General features: G+C 35.0%; 1 protein-coding gene across 3 annotated transcripts in view; it reads right to left on the reverse strand.

Moving 5' to 3' along the window:
• The window catches only part of RSRC1 (arginine and serine rich coiled-coil 1), a 378,160-nt gene that overhangs the window by 284,680 nt on the left and 80,415 nt on the right, over positions 1 to 13,065 (reverse strand). For all 3 annotated transcript variants that reach the window (XM_033090506.1, XM_033090486.1, XM_033090496.1), the window contains exon 4: positions 2,962 to 3,135. In XM_033090506.1, coding sequence (XP_032946397.1) covers positions 2,962 to 3,135 — 174 coding nt within the window. The remainder of the gene's footprint in view (positions 1 to 2,961; positions 3,136 to 13,065) is intronic.

Genomic DNA, 13,065 nt, shown 5'->3' on the forward strand with positions numbered 1-13,065 from the left:
GCCCAATTAGACCTCAGTTCCTCAAGTATGCCATACCCACCTCCTGTGCCTCCAAGTATTTCCATATGAAGTTCATGCTGCATACACCATTCTTTCCCATCTCTTCCTTCCTTCAATGTAAAAACATCTCTTCTGAGAGCCCCTCCCTGACATGATGACTAGTGTATATCAACCAACTTAAGGTTCATGGAACTGTCTTTCAATCAGGATGTGTCAAGACCGAAGATGAAAGCCAACATGCTGAGATTAGCCTGTTGGAAGGAAAGAAAGGACCCAGGTCTGCTTAGCTGCAAACTATTATATTAGCAATAAATGTACTTATGGCTTAGGCCAGATGTTGACAAACTATATATATAACCCTTGAGCCAAATCTAGCCAACTGCCTAATTTTGTAAATATATTGTTCCTTTTTTTACTGGAAAACAGCCATGCTGTTCATTTAGTATTATCTATGGCTGCTTTTGTGCTAAAAGGGCAGAGTTCAGCAGTTGCAACAGACATAAGGCCCAGAAAGCCTAAATTATTTACTATGTAGCCCTTTATTGATATAAAAAACTCTGCTGCCCCTGGTTTAAACTAGTCTTAGTTAGGTTTTGTTACTTATGGCTAAAGCATCCTAACTCATAGGATGTTCCCATAGCTTCTTGTTGAAACATTCATCTGATTTCACTGTAATTACATATCTTCCCTTCTGTTTATGTTTATGTTTGCCACCTGCATGAAATCCCCAGGTAGGACTAGCCTACCATTATGTCCCTAATTACCTAAAATCACAGTTGATACACACAAGGCATTTAAATACTGTTGACTGAACAAGTGAACGAATCAATGAGCCTATCTGATCAATAACCAGTAAGTATTTATTAACAACGAACATATACATTAGGTACTCTGAGTGATACAAGAGTATAAAGACACATTCTCTGCCCTGAATAACTCAGGTTTAAGAAATAAACACATATGGTTTAAAAAAAGATAAATTATTTTTGGAGCAAAGCAGGGTGCATCTGTACATATATACTGGGGGTGTCAAAAAATGTATACACATGATTTGTATTCATCTTTTGTCATCAGTATATATGGAGCATCACAATTTTAATACAGCTTTTTCCTTTCTTAAAATGTGTATACATTTTTCATTTCTTTTTGGCACCCTCTGTAAATACTACCATATTAAATGTATACACTGCCCCCCCAAAATCCTGACTTCAGGTCATACCAAAAAGGTACAAATTTGTGTGTCCTTAGCACTAAACCAGGAGGAACCCTGACATAGCACCACCCCGTACTAAGGTCCACTAAAACCGTCAAGATGGCTCAATCAGGCTACTCACAGCTTTTTGGCATCAGCACGCAGGGCCTTTCAACTGACCCTTCTTGTTTTGACCTTGTTCACTGCCTTTGCTGAGATGTAAGAAATAGTAACAAATACAACATTATTGTCTTGTGAACCTGTCATCCAGAAATCAGTCCCTTGAACATAATCAACTCTTGGGTGATGGGAGAGGTCTAACCTGTAAAGCTGGCCCAGACCTTCAAGATTAATGTCACCATCTGAGAACCTTTCCTGAAACCACATGACCTCCATTTTTTTAATTCATATTCTCATTTCTCTTACTTTTAAAAGCCCCAAAATAATGGCCTTATGTATTATCAATTTTACATCAACTGTACAAGTATTACTCTAAAAAATTAAGTTGGTGAGGTAGAAAGCAAAAATTTAATGATCAGTAAAAATCATAGTCATATTTCTCATAGCCATGCAATATCTAAAGTATAAACTCAAAGAAGGAAAGAAAGGAACAAAGCAGCAAGGCAGTTCTTTGACATAATTTATTCATTCTTTTAGTCCATATTTTTCAGTCTCAGAAACCTACCCTGTGTCCTCTCTTCAACTCTATCATCCTCCCAACTTTCTCCTTTAATTAGTAGGTATCCTCCATACCTTCTCTGATCCTCATTCCATTCTACCAGCTCTGGCTAACGCAGCCTCCCTATCCTTATAGCCAGACAGCCAACCCTATCTCCTCTCCTGTAACATTCAACAACCTTAAAACAACAAAAGGGCAGAACTCAGAATTTTACAGGATAACAACTGTTCAATTTGTGTTAATGGTTGTGGGGAAAACAGGAGAAAGAAAGTTACATAAAGTGTTATCCTCTTGCAAAATCCACCACAAATTTATCATTTCAAAGAAGACTTAAAAGCCAACAATCTAGGCAGGTTTATATAATATCACTGTAAATCTAGAAATAAAAAAATAAACACTCAGACAATTGGGAAAAAGGATTAGAAAAGAGTTCCATATCATTTAATAAACTTAATTCTTCAGAGAATCAAGATCTCAAGGAACTATATCCAATATCCTGGTAAACTCCTCAATTTAACACTGAAGCTGATTGATACATTAAAGATAAATACTTTTGATTGGAGTATTAAAGTGAATATACACAAGGTGTTGAAAGACTGACAAAAGGGGTAAGTTCCAAGATATGCCACTTCATAGAGTAAAAGACCCTATTGTCAGTTTTGAGTAAAACAAAGCAGAAGCTGTAATTTAAGCTACTAACCAATATTTTGTTTCATTTTAATATCTCTTAATTTAATAAACAGTTGTGAATGGATTTCACCCTCCAAATGGACATAGCTAGAATTTTATCAGTAAAATCAATTCCAGAAAAAATAAATTCTGGGTCTCGTATACATATATACTCACGCTAACACACACATACACCTTAATATTGATCAAAACCCCATTCTATATTGAAAGAGGCCTAACCAATAGTAAATCATATGGTAAAAATTTGAGGTAACTATTTTGATTTGTCCTTTCTTCTTATTCTACTGTATCCTCTTCTTTCCCATCAAAGAAAAACCTCAAAGAATGAAAATTTAATTTTGAATATTGCCATGGAATATTGAGTCATGAGTCATCACTGCTTAAGATTGCTTCAACTTACCCACGTTTGATGTTATGTAATTCCTTGTCTTTGCCTTTATCCTTCTCCTTTTCTCTTTTCTCCTTATCTCTGCCTTTACGTCGTTCCCTATCTCGAGATCGACTGCGGGTTCTTCTGTGACTGGACCTTTCACTGCTTCGACTATGGGAACGTGGACGAGGTCTTGACCTGGACCTATAGTAAGTAGATTTTATTAAATACATTTAGTATATATTTTGTACTATAAAATAAAAATATGCTTTAAAAGTAACTGAAAAGATTTATTAGTTATGGATTCAGTAATTAAATAACTGTGTGAAGCAAGCACCTAAATATGGTTCTTTATGAATAAGTATTCTCAGTTAAAACGATATATAAGAGATACAAATGTTGTCAAGTTTACAGGAAATTAAGGTTTAATAAAAAAGTGTTTTCAAGTGCAAGTCTTAAAGATTCAAATCAAGTCTTGATTATTCAAGTCTCCTCAGATAATATTAATATAACAAATCTAAATGTATCTGCTCTAATATCCATGGATTGGGTCCTTCCTATCCTTACAATCTCTGCTTCTGTATATATAGTCAACCTTATTTCTAATTGTTACAATAAAACTATTTCTCTACTCTAATCCAGCTATTCTTTGTATTAAACAAATGACAGTATTAAGTAGGATACACTATGTGCTTCTAAAAACTAAAATTTTCAAATCCTGTCTTACAGTATTGACAAGAAAGCCTCTACCAGAGTGATGACCCTACAGACAACTATAAAAAACAACTATCTGAAGGCACTGGATAGTAACCAAAAGAGGGCAGATTCTGTAGGGGGCCAATACTTGGAAAAAGTAAACAGCAGTAAGAAAGTTTCCTGTATGATCAGCTCCTTTTCTGAGGAAAAGCCCAAGTTCATGCCATGCAGGACAGCTATAACTCCAACAGAAAATTTCAGGATCTTTGGTATGAAAAATCAGAAGAAAGACTCTGGGCAACCGCCGCAAAAGGAAAAGTAATAGGGCATCTTGGAAAAGACTCAGAGGAGGGAGCTAAAAATTCTATATGCAAACTCTGTTCAAATCTCTGGCTGAACCCTACATTATGCATATAAGGGACAGACTCCAAATAACTAAAGATAAAAAAATCCAATTGATTATTTCAATTCCCACAGAGATAGGATTTTTACAATTTTAATTCAACTAAGTTAATTTCCTGATTTAATAAACAATTTAAAAAAATCAACATGCTTCTGAGGAATACAACGGAATCCAGAGTATTCAAAACACAACATCTACCATGTCCAGGATAAAATCCCAAATTACTAGATATACAATGAACATAAAAAATGTGATCCATTCTCAATAGTCACTGGAGATTAACCCAGAGATGAGCCAGATGTTGGAATTAGCAAGCAAGGATTTTAAAGTAGTAAGTATAACTATGCTTGTAATAAATATAAAGCTAAAAAATCTTAGTGCAAAAAAAAAGAAAACTGGAAAATGAAAAAAACTGAAGTTCTATAACTAAAATCATAATATCTGAAATTAAAATTATGTTGAATGAGATTAAAAGCAGATTGGTAAGAACAGAATCTGTACTTGAAAATAAATCAATTGAAATGATACAATCTGAAGAAATAAGAGGGAAATGACTGCTAATAAGAAAAACAGATCTTGTGGGCTCTGGGTGACAATATTCAAATGTCTATCATGTTTAGTTAAACCCAGAAGTAGAGAAAATAATGAGACAGAAAACAAAATTGTTAACTAATGGCCAAAATTTCCCCCAAATTTAGTGAAATATAAATTTATAGATCCTAAAAGTTCAGTGAACTCCAACATAAATATGAAGGCCATGACTAATACCACCATAGTCAAACTGATGAAACTAAAAATAAAGAGAAATCTTGAAAGTATTCAGAAAAGGAAAAAAAGCATATTACATGTTGGAGAGCAATGATATGAATTACTGCTAACTTTTCATCAGAAAACAATGAAGATGAGAAGAAACATCTTAACATGGTGAAAGAAAAAATAACAAAATTTAATAGCCAGCAAAAATATACCTCAAAAATAAAGATAAAGACATTTTTGAGATAAAAGTAAAACATATTCATCAACAGTAGATCTGCATTACAATAAACACTAAAGTTTTTCAGGCTGAAGAGAATAATAACAGATAGAAACTAGAGTCTTGAAGAAGGAATGAAGGCCACTAGAAAAAGTAAATATATGTATAAATGTAAAAAATACTTCCCTTAAATTATTTTAAAAATGTATATGTGCTTAAAGTAAAATTTATAATGTTTTACTGAAAGGTTTATAAAGAAGGTAGATATAATAATGTATGGAGAATAGAATAATGTATGGAGAAGGTAATGTATCTATACAGTTATAAGGTTTCTACATTTCATGTGAATGGTAAAACGTAAATCTAAATGCACTGAAACGCTAAGGGCACACATGAAATCCTTAGAGCAACAACTTAAAGAAAAAAAAAAAGGAAAGAAGTATAGCTAAAAACCCAAAAGATACACTAAAAGGAAATTCTTAAAAATATTCAAAAAAAAAAAAACAACAACAGAGGGACAAACATAAAACAAATAACTTAAATGGAAATTAAATTAGAATTCAATAACAATAAAACATCTCGAAAAAATACCAAATATATAAAAATTAAATACACTTCTAAATAATTCATGGGTCAAGTCAGAAATCACAAGAAAAACTAAAAAATATTTTTAACTCAATGACAATGAAAATACAACACAGGAGAATTTGTGGGATGCAGCTATGTTTAGCAGAGAAATTTATAGCTTTAACTGTTTATATTAGAAAGGAAGAAAGGTCTAAAATCAATTACCTAAGGTTCCACTTTATGAAGCTAGAAAAAGAAGAGCAAAGTAAACCCAAAGTAGGTAGGTATAAGGAAGGAAACATTAAAGAGCAAAAATCAATGGAATAGAAAGCAATAAAGAAAATTAACAAACTCAAAATCTGTTACTCTGAGAATATCAACATATTTGGTAAATCCCTATCTAGACTGATCAAACAAAAAAGAAAACAGCATGATCAAATTACCAAAAAGCAAGAATGTGGATGATAGAAAGATCGCATGAACTAGTCCTGGATACTTAGGATACATGTAGGTCTTCAAGAGAATTACATGGGTTTCAGTAGTAATGTCTGTCCTTTTTCATCCCTAACTGGTTCACTCAGCAAATAATGAGCATTATTGTATCAGAAGATCACAAACTTTTGTTTACTATGTAATTTTGAGAAGTTACAATATTTATTGTTACATGTGTCAACATGTGCTTATTAATGTCTTAATTTACAAAAACTAAATTTCTAGGGGCAGCCAAATGGCTCAGTTGGTTAGAGCGCGCGCGAGCTCTCAACAAGGTTGCCAGTTCAATTCCCACATGGGATGGTGGGCTGCACCCCTTGCAACTAAAAACTGAAACCCGCGACTGCACTTGGAGATGATCTAAGCCATCCACAACTAGACTGAAGGACAATGATTGGACTTGGAGCTGTTGAGCCCTGGAGAAACACACTGTTCCCCAATATTCCCCAACAAAAAATAAATTAAATTTCTATAATTTTTTCTTTAAGTTTGACTACTCTCTCTCTTAATTTTGACATACGACTTCTTTCCACATAAAGTTTTAACAAACAAACAAACAAACAAAAAACCTCATAGATACAAACAACAGAATGGTGGTTGCCAGAAAGGAAAGGAGTAGGGGAGGATGAGGAGGGTAAATGGGGTCAAATATATATGGTGATGGAAGGAAACTAGACTTCAGGTACTGAGCAAAAAACAAAGTATACAAATGTTGTATTATCAAGCTGTACCCTAGAATTTATATAATGTTAGTATCAAATGTTATTGCAATAAATTTAAAAATTTAAAATTTATCATGACAATTTATTGCCCCCACAGATGTTACCTTATTCATTTCTAATTAAATCTTATATTATATGTGGATATATAAAAAATTTGAAAGTTTATTCTAAAATCTTGGGACAATGGCCAGTCAGAATTTAAAGTTTTCTGATTAAAACAGAGTAATAATACTAAAAATGAAGTGGGGCTTTTTTCTGATAAACTCACCCAGTATATATACAAGGTCTGACAATTAAGTTCACGAACTTGTTGTAATGATGTTGCTAACCTTTTTTGATATCACAGGGATTATTCATTACAAATTTGTACCAACTGGACAGTTAACCAAGTGTAGGAGAGATGTTGAGGAAAATTTGCCTTGTTGGCTGATGTGAGCTTTTGTCTGTTAGTTTTTGTTCCTTTGTTTCCCCACATGAGACTGCATGTGGGGTTCCCTCCCGTGAGAGACTGCACGTGAAGTATTGGTTAGCTTAGGGTTAAGAAAATTTCTCCCTCGTCTAGTTCCCAGCAGGAGAGATATAGGAAGATGTTGCTTTCTGTCTGTTTTGCCCACATGAGCAGATGAGGTGGAGAAGTAACTAAGTTATATCAGAATGACATGACAGGCATGTTGCCAGGTTTTAGCAGGCCTTGGGCTGATGGTCCCAGGCGAGAACAGCAGGTGTTGTTTGTCCGAATGAACTGGCCCTTCAGCCGAACAAGCAATATTCTTATCACAGAATGAGCAATATTCTTATCTGGAACCTCCTGGAACTGGCCATTTGCGGAGGGGGAGGCAGGAATAAGAAGCTTGGTTCTAAGGTACATCTGAGAAAATATGTAAGACAGACCTCAGTTGGCAGTATAATTTCATCATTTCGTCTTTTGTCATTGGTAATTCTTCATCGTTCTAACATTTTGCAATCTTCCAGCAACATGCAGCTTACAACACCACCAGGAGATGCCCTGACTTCCAGCAGTGGACCTGGTGAGGTCTCGCTGGTTCCCAGCCTCTCGAGTGTTGTTCCCCACAGTTATCCTTCTTGAGAACTGGTTAGCATTTTGAAAACTTGTATGCAGCTTGAAGCTTGCAGCATCGGGAGATGCCCTAACTTACAGCAACAACAACAGCAACGGCAACAGCAGCAACATTCTTGAGAACTTGTTAGCATTTTAGAAACTTGTATGCAGCTTGCAGCATCAGAAGATGCTCCAACTTCCAACAACAAAAACAGCAACAGCAACACCACCAACGTTCTGGGGAACTAGCAAGCAGCAGTGGGAGACGCCTGAGTTTCTCTTAGCTGCAGACCTGGCAAGGTTTTGATTCCTGACTGTTCCAGTGTTGTTTTTCCTACGGTTTGCTGAGCTTCTTTGGCATATTTTATTTATTTATTTATTTATTTATTAAGATTTTACTGGGGAAGGGAAACAGGACTTTATTGGGGAACAGTGTGTACTTCCAGGATATTTTCCAAGTCAAGTTGTTGTCCTTTCAATCATAGTTATGGAGGGTGCACTGCAGCTCCAGGTCCAGTTGCCGTTGTTAGTTGCAGGGGGCGCAGCCCACCATCCCTTGCGGGAGTCAAACTGGCAACCTTGTGGTTGAGAGGACGTGCTCCAACCAATTGAGCCATCCAAGAGCTCAGTGGAAGCTCAGCTCAAGGTGCCGTGTTCAATCTTAGTTGCAGGGGGCAGAGCCTACCATCCCTTGCGGGATTCGAGGAGTTGAACCGGCAACCTTGTGTTTGAGAGCCCACTGGCCCATGTGGGAATCGAACCGGCAGCCTTGGGTATTAGGAGCACGGAGCTCCAACCGCCTGAGCTACTGGGCTGGCACTCTTCTTTGGCATATCTTAGTCTTAACTACCTTTACTTTCTGTCATTAGCATATTCTATTAATTGCTTTTGTTTTTTTCTATTGCATATTGCTAAATAAATTGATTACATATTGCTAAATAAATTCATTAGTCCCACTCTAGCATGTGCTCCTCCTCTCTCTTTTCCCCCTCATCATTATACCAAGTTTACTATTTGGAAGTGCTAAAAAGGCTGCGTGAAAGTTAGACTACCTGAAATTTTCACCAACGATTCATGGCTCTTGCGTCACAATGCACCAGCTCACACGGTACTGTCTGTGAGGGAGTTTTTAGCCAGTACACAAATAACTGCATTGGACCACCCTCCCTACTCACCTGATCTGGCCCCCCCAATCACTTCTTTCTTTACCCGAAGATAAAGGAAATACTGAAAAGAAGACATTTTGATGACATTCAGGACATCAAGGGTCAAATGACGACAGCTCTGATGGCCATTCCAGAAAAAGAGTTCCAAAACTGCTTTGAAGGGTGAACGAGGCACTGGCGTCGGTGCATAGCTTCCCAAGGGGAGTACTTCGAAGGTGACCGTAGTGATATTCAGCAGTGAGGTATGTAGCATTTTTTCTAGGATGAGTTCCCAAACTTAATTGTCCAAACTCATAAACTATGTGTGTATATACATACAATATATTGTCTTAATTTGGTTCTAAATTGTTTTGGGCCAAAATATGATTCTGGCAATTCATTTTCACTTACCATATTTTGCCGTGTATAATGTGCTCCCATGCATAATGTGCAACCACATTTTTGGCCCAAACTTTCAGGGAAAATATCTTTCTTTTTAATTTTTTAATTCAAATTTTTATTTACATTTAGTTATTTGTTTTTTGTATTATAAAGGAATTTTAGCATTTATTTTTTAACATTATGGTACAAGAAATTTTATGTAACAAATAATTACAAGACACAAGAACAGATAAAAGGTATAAGAAAGGTTATGTACCGGTAACAAGTTTATGGTATTTACACATCATAGAAGGCCAAGAACTCTTCATCATTTCAAGTTCGTCGAAAGTTCAACAAAACTGATTATCAAATTCCAGGGTATTATTTTGCATATGGGTATCATTATTGATTTCTAGAATTACACTTTTAACTAATAAGCATAAATAAAATAATTAAAAACATTTATTTAGATACGGAATTAGTACTACCTAGGTATAATGTGCATCCTTATTTTTCCCGCACAAATTTGGGCAAAAAAGTGCACATTATGTATGGCAAAATATGGTAACTAGTGAAAATGTAGAGTAACAAAAGACAAGTAAATTAAATGTTAGTTTAAACATTAACAACAAAACTCTGAGAGCTTCTTTTTTTAAATAAATCTTTAATGTAAGCTCATTTCTTAGTGGTTAGCCCCTTTTTGTTGAAAAATAAACTTTTGGACAAAATATGTGTAACCTTTTATGGATTCCAGATGAGGTGGATTTTGGTGAAATCATGTTTTTACTGTATCTTTAAAATGAAGTGTATCTACTACAAATATACTCAAAGTTATAGAATTATTAAGTTAAAAAAATAAAGAATTCTTCATATAATGGTGTCCTCAAATAAGTCATTCCCTCTTTGGGTGTAAGGATTAAATAACATTACCTGACTGAATTGTGAGACAGCAGACAAGTGATTTTGGAGGAGGCAGGCACTGAGAGAGAAGTAACTGAGGGATGTGCTAATCTGAATGAATGAGTAAAATCGGAATCAGAAGCATATGAAATATGTTGCCCTCGTACCATAGCTAATACATTAAAGAGCAGCATTCTGATTTTAACGGACCTTCAAAATCTTAAGGCTAGTATAAGGATTGCTCACGTTTTCAACAGATTTCTCGTATAGAGGAAGGTAAATAATAATAATCTTGGCAAACGATCCATGTCTTCTCCAGAGGAAAACCCTCAGAAGCCAAACACATGACCTTCACTAGTTTGCTATTAATGGGGAAATCATATCACCTAGCATCCAAGCTTCCGGAGGAAAAAAGGCATATTTTTGAGAGTCAAGTAGGGCACTATAAGAACAACAGGTCTAAATTAGTATTTTCCCAGAAAAACCGGACAGTATGATCACTCTAGCACCATCTTAGCAAAGCTGGACACTGCAATTAGAGACCTTCTATAAATTATAGTATTATCTCCCCATAGCACCAACTTTTCCAATCTTAGATCTTCCCAATTTACCCAATTGATGAAATAAACTCAATTATCTCCAAACTGATCCCATGGTTTTCCCTAACACAAAGATTCCACTGTAGAAAGCAAATGCCTGCCATTCTCCAAAAATATCTTGCTCAATATTCATCATATGACCTCATACAAGCAACCCCTGCCATTCTCAAATATTCATCTATAAATATTGCTGGTGTGGCTCAATGAACTATGATACTAGCAACAGCAGATCCGTAAGTTGTCACCCATGATGTCAAATTTAAAGAAAGTAACGCGTTTTACAATATCATTATGTTATATAAGACACTGGAACTTCCCCCCAATGTCTTAATGTTCATTATTTTAATCCTGATATTGTAGGCCTCTTAATCTTGCTGATAGGCTACCAGAAGCAAAAGATGACTCTAGAAAGAATATACAGTGAAAAGATAGCAAATGAAAACACAGACAAAACAACATTATTAAAGGTTATTATAAAGGACTACCAAATCACAGATTAAAGTGAATTAAGCTGCTGACTTCTTAGTTGTCATGAGAATTATTTTGTACAATTTTGAGGAAAACTCACATCTAAACATATGAACAACTCAATTTACTTTATTCAATAAGTAACTTTAATTACATATTTGAAAGATCTCCATCAAGAAGAAAGTAACAGATCAAACAGATTTCCCACGTTGACCAGACAATCAAAAAAAGTCAAAGAAACTATACTAAAATTTAAGATGCTAACTTGTCCCTCATTCCTTAAATAAATACTTTTCTGATAAATCTCTCCAGAAATCTCTGGAGTACCAAAGCCAATATGGAGATATATTATAAGCAAAGACATTTGATAAAAAATGTGGCACTCTAGAACACACAATATATAAACAATAAATGGACAGCAAAATGTCCTATTATACCAGATAAATGATTTCAATATCTACAAAATAGGAAGAATCACTATAACATCCCTACATAAAATGAATTACTGCCCTCAAGAACCAATTCGTCAAGTTTCTTAATTGGCTAATAAGTTCTAAGCACATGTAATCAAAATAAATATCCTAATATTTTATCCCTCAAAAAAATACAGTACTTCAAATAGTCTCTTAGTATAGTTCTATGACTAAAGGCTGTATTTACCATTAAATAAAACTGTAATTAAAATTAAATTTAAAAATTACACCTGGCATAAACTAATACGGATTCCATGTCAAGATGACATTTTGAACATGGACATCTACTTTCACCACCAGCCAAAATCCTAAAACTAAAACTTTAATAATAAGGGGAACTTTTAAAAAGGACCTACACTCTAGGGAAGAGATACACTTTGAAAAGAGAAGTGTCCATTGGTGGTATGGTGGTGAAAGAAAAAGTAGAAAACAAGGTGCTGAAGCTCAGGGTTCTATAAAACCAAGATGGCATCCAAGGACCTGAAAATAGACCTAGCTTTTCCCAGAAAGTTCCCCATTTGTTAAAGAAACTCCACCGCACTGTATTAATAATAGTTCAGCACCATTCAAGTAACCTTATAAGTCACCCAAAACCTTCACTCCATCCATAGAATTGTCTGTTATTGCTGATTTAGGAAAACGCTTCACATTATCATGAACTACAAAAAAATTCAACATCCATATAAAGCAACTGTAAGAAAAGAAACAAAGGTAGAATCAAATTTTTCAGGTAATACAAATACACTCCACGAAAAAACAATAAAGCAGAGGAGACTATAACATTAAATTTCAACATTAATTAAACATAGCATATAATAAGAGACAGAGATGTTACTGATAAAAGACCCAAGAAAAATAAACTTTTATCAAATAAAACTAGTCAAAAGGATCAATAAAAGTAATAGAAAGAAGAGGCAGAAAATTAATTTCTAACCTGAGGCTCCAGAAGGAGAAAAAACAAGGTAAGAGAACTAATATTACAATCATAATCCAAGAACACTTTGGAACTAAAAGAATCTATGTGTAGAAAGGGTCCACTGTGTATTTGGGGAAATGGATTAACCATAGTCAACTGTGAGATAGCCTGAGGAAGTTACTGCACATTAATGATAAAGGAAGAATACCCTGATCAAGTCACCAACAAAGAAAGTCGGCATCAGTCTTCTCAACTGCAAGATACACAGCAAAACAATGGCTTTAATTTTCCTCAAGGAGTTCAATGGGGGGGAAACGTGTGTGCACAATGGTACATCCA

The sequence above is a fragment of the Rhinolophus ferrumequinum genome, chromosome 2, assembly GCF_004115265.2.
Source record: "Rhinolophus ferrumequinum isolate MPI-CBG mRhiFer1 chromosome 2, mRhiFer1_v1.p, whole genome shotgun sequence".
NCBI classification, from domain to species: domain Eukaryota; kingdom Metazoa; phylum Chordata; class Mammalia; order Chiroptera; family Rhinolophidae; genus Rhinolophus; species Rhinolophus ferrumequinum.